A 7,448-nucleotide genomic window follows, 5' to 3' on the forward strand; every position below is an offset into this window, starting at 1 on the left:
GCACGACCTTGATGGCCTCTTAGCATCCTCCATCCAGGACAGGCTGGGCAGCCCCCAAGTGCCCTGTAGACTCCCTGGAGCAGGGCCAGCTCTGCTGGCAGTTTTGAGTGATGCCAGGGAAGGCTGACATAGACCTGACCCGGGAGAGCCCAATGTCCCCCTCGTTCTCAACCCCCTGCCACAGACAGCAGAGTTGGACCCAAACCATGTGGTCAGCTGCCTGAGGTCTTCCCCCTCCAGCTCTTCTACACCCCGAGATAGGCCTCCAGGGCCCCCCCAAAGCAGAACTTTCTGAGTTGCTAAGGAGAGATTGGGGCTTTCCTGCCCAATGGCCGGTGGCAAAGCTGACCTCCCCAGAGGAAGTGCAGGTTTGCTAGGCCTGGGGTGAATGTGACCCTCAGGTCACATGAGCAGCACTGAACTACAGACTTTTCTTTGGTGTCCCCCTGACCCCCCACCCAGTTCCATTTAAATAGTCAAATCCTGTCCTCTTGTCTCACGAAGGCCGCCTCTGAGGAAGCTACACTCAGTTCCTGGAGCTGGAACACAGCACCTGAACCAGCAGCTGGACCCCCTGCCAGCACACCAGAGGGCACCAGAAGCAGCTCTGGCCCGCCCCGGGGCCCAGGCAGGACGAGGTGTGGGCACCTGGCTGTAAGGTCTTTTCCACGTGGACATTTCTAGAGCATCTCTGTGGCTTCCCTCAGCAGCCCGGCGCGCTTTCAGAGCAGGGTTATTAGGGGGCCCTGACCTCACACCTGCACCTCACAGGGCCCTGCACCCTCGCTGACTTCCAGAGACAGCAGAGGGGTGAAGCCATCACTTCTGCCACCTCTGAACCTGAGGAAAGCCCAGCTGCTCCTCCCTCGTCAGGGTTCCCAGCACCAGGCCGGGGGCCCAGGACAGCGCGGGCCAGGTTTTCACCAGCGCACAGGGAACAGAGAAAACTGAGGGCGGCGGATTGTTTCTCAGGAAGTTAAATCTATTTGATTTAAAGGACTGGCTTTTCCATTTTTATTTTAAAGAGTATGTTCTTTCTGCCTCTTTGGTGTTCAAGGAGGCCTTCTCTCATGAAACGAGCTGTTGGGAGGTGTCTTTTATTTAGTTAGTTTTTCAATCTCTTTAATTGTCAAAATTAAGGATAGAGGCAAAATGAGGTCTCCCGGTTTGGGGGAAGTTTGGTGGTCCATGGTATCCAGCCGACAGCGGCTCCTGACCTGGCAGGAAGCGTAGCTTCCCCCACAGAAGAGACAGGGGAGCCCTGGGCCTGGAAGGAGGGCTCCAGACTGGCATCTGGGGCCTTGGGGATGAAGGCTGAGAAGTCCAAGCCTGGGCTAAGAGGGTGGTAGACTTCTGTGGGCAGGGTACCATGGGCCCCTCCCTAAGGTGCAGACCCCAACACCTGCCACAGGTCTGAGAGTAACTCAGCGCAGGCGGTGCGGGTGAGGGGATGCGAGGGGAGGTGGAAGAATGAATATGGGAAACCTGGGTCCCAGTTTGCCACCGGCCAGCAGGGCAGTGCAGACAAAGGCCTCAAGCTCTCCAAGCTCCATCTGCTCACCTGCAAAGGTTCCCAAGGCTTCTGGTCCCAGCCTGGCTGGCATGACATGCCCAGTCTGGAGTGAGAGACCCTCGCTCCACATCTGCAGCCTGAACACAAGCGCAGGGCCCATCAGAGGCTGCTATGCAGACTAGGGAGCTGGAGCCCTTTCTCCGCAGGAGGCTCACATACGCGGACCCTAAGGAATCAGCCCTGGCCACAGTCCTGCAGGGCAGGGGACAAATCCACATAGGCCCAGTGAAGTCCCATCAGAATCTCCTTTCCGGTTCCAAGGCCCGGTTGGCGGGTCCCCACAGGGGCTGTGTCTGCAGTCTGGGCCTGAGTCCCTTCCCCGGCGTGTGAGTGGGGGGGGCAAAGGAAGTTGGCTTTGGGAGGTGGGGCGGCTGCTGCCACAGTGAGAGCTCAGGCGCTGGGCCAGCTGTGAGCCTGGGTTACTTTCTAAGTACTCCCAGCTGTCCCTTGTAAACACTCTGGCCTCTTGCTGTCACCTGGAACCTATCTTCACACCCCGCTCAAGGGGCAGGAGTCTGGTTGTCTGGGGCAGCCGCTGGGGGCAGATGGCCTTGGCTTTGACTATGGCCACTTGTTTAACCTGTCTGAGCCTTAGTTTCTCCTTCTGCAAAGAGGAGTGAGAACAGAGCCCCCAGTTCAGGTTTTTGTGAGGATGAAACTGGATAACACACAAGTGCCTAGACTCAATGCTCACCACTGTTGCTCCTGCTTGGAGAGGGGCAGGGACCTGCCAGCTCAGAGGGACCTCTCTGCAAGCCCCGGGCCACTCCTGAGTGGTGCCTGTGGACACACCCTTCACGCGCCCGGCCCTGGCACTGCCCGAGGCCCCAGCTGGACGGTTGGACCACAGGGCTGCGGGGGCTAGAACCTCCTGTAGATATGGGTCAAGAAGGGTTTTTTTTAAGGGAACTTTCAGCAGTGGCTGGTTCCTCAGTTGTTAGGACAACTGGCACACTCAGCATCATGCAGAGCCGGGGAGCAGGAGAGGTTACAGCTGCAGAGAAGCCCAAGCGGGCGGGGACGTGGCCGAGCCGAGGCAGGGAAAACAGAGGCTCTCACAACCTGAGATGGTGACTTCCTCTGTGCTCAGGGCCCCAAATGCCACTTCTGGGTGAACTGAAAGTCCTCTCAAGACCTCTCAAGACCCATACTCATGGCTCCCCCGATAATGGCTTTCCCCAAGGGCCTGAGCCTGGGCACAGGAGGGTCCCCCCTCGCCCCATCTATTTGCCATAAGCGTTTGCACACTGTGCAGCTCTGAGCAGGCCCTGAGCCACCGAGCTGCTCCCGGACACACCCACCCCCATGGAGCCCTGAGCTTCCACCAGCCTCAAAGTGCCTGCAGCCCCTCTCCTGGCCCTGGAACCTTGAGGATGCCCGGCAGCAAGGCTCCTGGGCAGCTGCGCTGTGTGCCCAGGCCTCGGGGCGGCTCTGGAGGGTGCCAGAGCTGCCAAACCTAAACTCCAGGGCCAGCTGATCCACCATGGGCCTGGCCTGGGCCCCCGACAAACCTGGGCAGCATGCAAGCCAGGCCGCTCCATGCCACGCCACAGGGACCCCGACTCGGCGCCGGGCCCCCGGCTGAGCCCCGGGCCGCCAGCTGGGCCCAGAGCTGGTTTCCCCCCTGAGTGGGGCGTCTGCACCTCCGTGCCCGGGCAGGGGCAGGCCCGGGGAGGGCAGCGGGGCGGCGCGGTACTCACAGCACGCAGAGCGCGTAGGCCCGGGAGATGGACTCGCTGGCGCGCACAAGGAAGCTGCCGTCCTTGCCGGTCCTGGAGAGCAGCTCCTCGGCCTTGGCGCGGGTGATGTTGCCATGGTTCCAGCAGGGGACCATGGCGGGCGAGGGCCTCCTGGGCCGGGCCGGCGGCCACCCCGGACCGACACGCCACCAAGGGGAGCCGAGGCCCCTGCACTGCCACCCCTGCCTGTCCCCTCTCTGTGGCCCCAGCTGCTGCCACCGGCTCACTGACCGACGACTTCCTGTTTCAGGCGCTTTGCGAGGGAAAGGAAACGAGCTGAGAGAACTTCCTCATTGCAGGGACCGAGCGGGAGCCGGGCCTCCACCTTCCCACCCCACCCGCCAGGCCCGGGCCTCCTCCGCCCACCGCCCGCCCTTGCTTTCCTCCCATGGTCGCAGTCCCTAGGGGGTCCAATGCCAGCCGATGTCCTGGGGGGATTGGCAGCTCCTTTGGTGTCAGGAGGCTTATAGCTGGCCTCTGAAGGAGCAGGACCGGGCAGGCGAGGCCACGCCAAAGCAGTGGCCATTCAGAGGCCTGTCCCTATGCCCACGTGGGGTGGCCACGCCCTGGACGGATCCCTCAGCCTTCTTCCCTGCCCCAGAGCTTTTCAGCTCCCTGTCCCTCTACCCCCAACATGCCCAAGGGACAGCGACTCCCAGGGCAGAGCTTCTCAACCGGGTCTAAGCCCTCCCAGGGCTGAGCAAAATCAACGGGGAGGGGTACAGTCAAGCCCTCCTCCCCCAACTGGAGACTCACGGTCACTGAGTCGCTACACAGCCCTGAGTACTGAGAGGACCTGGGGGACACCACCTGAGGGCTCCAAGGGCCCAGGCAGCAGCTCTGTGACACCTTTACACTCATCCTCAGGGGCTGGTGAGTGTGAAGGACCTGGAGTGACCCATTCACCATGGCAACATACATGCTGGCTGGGTTTTTACCCATGGGTCTTTCCAGAAGACTCAGGAAACCCACACGTCCCCAGGGGCATGCTGGCCACCTGGCCAACAATGATGCTCCTTCCTGAGTTCTACATCTCAGCAGACTCAGAGGTGGCCAGGCATGGCTGCCTTTGCCCACAGCTCAAAGGGAAGGTGCCCACCAGGGGCCACCATCCAGGGCCAGCAGAGTTGAGGGCTCTAAAGTAGATGTCCACTCCTTGGGCCCCGAACTGGGAGCCCTCCGTCCTTTGGTCAGACCCACCAGAGTGAAGGGTGAGGTGCTGACCTATTGCACAAGGGAGCCCCTTAATCCCACACCCAGAATCCCCTCCAGGGCCTGAGCCAGGCCTCTACCTTCAGGAAGGTAGCCCCATAAGGAGCTCACGTGTGCCAGGGAGCCCCCAGCACCTGCAGCCTGCAGCAGCACCCACGGCAGGTGATTCCGAGCAAGCAAAGTGCTCTCATCCCGTTGGACTGACCCATTTTGATTCTGAGGCCCAGAGCGAGTGCCCCTCCCTGCTCTGCCCACTTCTGGGCCTCAGGTGAAGTTCCTTTTGGAAACTCGAGTCCAGAGAATTCCTGTCCTCACCCCCACCCCAAAGCTGGTTCCCCTCAAGCCTCCTCCCCGTCTCCTCCCACTGAACCCAAGGACTAAACTCCCAAAACTTCAGCAACCCTGTATTGGGGCCCCCTGGGCAGGCCGAGTGGGCAGAATACACGGTGGGGGTAAAGGCTGGCCTTCCCAAAGCCTGCTGGGCCCTGGCTCTGCCAACTCCCCAGCAGCCCTGGTGGAGGCCTCTCCTTCCCTCACCCCCACCTCAGCTCCACCCAACGTTGACACCCCCATCACACCCTCCCTCCCTGCTGACCTGCACCACCCTACTCCCAGCCTCAAAGCCTCAGGTCACTCAAGGGTCCATCAGAAGGCTCCATCCGAAATCCTGGCCCCTTAGTGCCTTGGCCAGCTCATCCCTAGAGCCCCTCCACCACTCTTTACCAATAACCATCACCCCCCTCACTTTCCAGCTTCCCACTCCCCCTCTTTCATGCCTCCGTTCCCACTGAGCCCTACCTCTCAGCAGTGTCGGGGTGCCAGTGGGCCTGTCCTTGCCATTGGACTCCGGTGTGATTTCCCTTTGACACACACATGACATATGCTCGACACATCCATGACACACAAGTTTCCCTGATTTGTAAGGCCCATCCCATCTTCACTTCCTTCCCAACCCAACTGCCTGAGCCATCCGGCATCTTCTAACCAGCTCCTCTTGAATTATGGGGACCATAATCACCTCATTGCTGTATGGCGCTCTCTTTCACTGATGACCATGCCCCTGCCTTGCGAACAGGAAAGCAGTCCCATTCTCAAGGACTGTCCTTTCCCCCGGGCATGATTAAGATCAGCCTGGAGAGCTCACTGTCAGCTGACTGGAGGAGTCCATGGGCAGTGTAGAGCAGTGGTCTCGAGAGCCATTGAACGAGATGCTGCTGCCTGACACCTGGACAGGGGTCTCCGGAGGGGGTGGAGGGCCTGCCCAAGTGCTGTTGGCAGGCGTGTCGAGGGCAAGAAACACCTGCCACTATCCCTGCCATCCTCAGTGCTACTGGATGGAGGCAGCACCGTGGGTGGAACACTGTAGGTGAGAGGCGACCTGGGGGCCCACGTGCAGTTCAAGGCCAGGATGTAAGAGTCACCCAAAGTCAGCATCTCAGCACCATTCTAGTTGCCCAATCTTTTGCTATCACACAAGGGAAATACCACCTTGGTTAGAAGTGACCTGCTCCCAGGCTGTCCTCTTGAATCACATGCAGCCATGGGGCTCCAGAAAGATCCCATAGGCTTGAGCCACAGAGCTCCTTAGAACATCTGGTCAACCCCACACATAGGGGAGAGGGTTGGAAAGCAGCTGACAGGGGAAAAGTAGGGTGAGGGCTCATGTGGGTCCATTCCAGACTGGGGCACTTCACCCAACTGCCCTGCCAGCCCTGGCCTGTCCCCAGCACTGGCAGGGGACTTGGAAAATCTCTAGGAATTCAGGGCAGGGAGCAGCATCAGGGTGGTCTGGCAGGCACCAGGTCACAGGCACTTGGCTGTCTCTAGAAGCTCTGGGACCAAGAGACAAAACCTCGGTGTTGAAGAAATGAGCTCACTTGCAGGCAACCCGCCTGCCTTCTCCTCACACGGAGTCTCGGTTCCACTTCTGCTCCTGGCATCTTCGAGTTGGCCTTTCCAGATCCTCCCCTGGACCCCTGCAGACACAAATTCAGTTCCAAGTTGGTTCAACAGTGCCTGAGCCTGAGGTCTCTTGGGACATGGAGCATCCTGACAAGCAGGCAGGAGAGGTCTCAGTTCACAGCCCCACCCACCCTCTTCCCCTCACGGCTCTAGTAACTGTTTCTGAGCTGTAAACCAGGTGAGGCCGGGGTCTGAATCCCAGCTCTGTCACAAATATGTAGCATCTGAATCTCAGTTTGCATCTCTGTGAGGTTATGGATCAGGCCCTGTGCAAAGTGAACCCCACAACAAGGCAGGTGTCGGAGGTGGCCTTCCAGATGGGTGTGGAGGGCAGAGCCTGGGTGGCTCCAACCTGCACCCAGCATCAGTGACACTCCCGTGGCGTATCAGCCCAGCTCCGAAAGAGGGCAAGATTCTATACAGTGCTCTTTACCTGTGATTAAAAATTACCCAACTGGGTCAGGCTCTGAGCCTGGTGATTCCCGCCACCAGGGGGAGCCTTGAACTCCAGCCCCATCCAAGAGTTCGGGTATGATGCTCTGTAGAGCCCCAAGTCTCATGTTCCCATGGCAACAATGCCAACAGGGATGGAGGTGATTTCCCAAGAGGTCCAAAGGCCAACAGAGTTTTAATTGTGCTCAAGGACGCCCGGTGAAGACCAAAGGCCTGGCAGCGAGCCGCTCTGTCCTTTCACTGAGGATGCCCAAAAATCAGACCCGTGAACAGCAACATAGAGAATGAATTTGACTTTGGAGAGAATCGACTGAGGGAGAATCACATCCACAAAAATACCGTGGGTCTTTCGCCAAGGTCATTAAGGTCATGGGAAACTATTCATAATAATACAATGGTAAGTAAAAAATAAATCAGGAAACCAATGGGAGATATTGATTCCAGCTATGGGAAAAATTTCATCTCAGGAAATCACAGATTTTGAACAGTGCTTGGTGAGTAGTGGCAAT

General features: G+C 58.9%; 1 protein-coding gene across 1 annotated transcript in view; it reads right to left on the minus strand.

The window, feature by feature from the left end:
* Positions 1-3,407, minus strand: part of INPP5D (inositol polyphosphate-5-phosphatase D) — an 80,094-nt gene extending 76,687 nt beyond the window's left edge. The window contains exon 1 of the mRNA XM_016204613.2: positions 3,274-3,407. Coding sequence (XP_016060099.1) covers positions 3,274-3,407 — 134 coding nt within the window. The remainder of the gene's footprint in view (positions 1-3,273) is intronic.
* Positions 3,408-7,448: the final 4,041 nt, after the last annotated feature.

This window comes from Miniopterus natalensis, chromosome 8 (genome assembly GCF_054644295.1).
Source record: "Miniopterus natalensis isolate mMinNat1 chromosome 8, mMinNat1.hap1, whole genome shotgun sequence".
NCBI lineage: Eukaryota > Metazoa > Chordata > Mammalia > Chiroptera > Miniopteridae > Miniopterus > Miniopterus natalensis.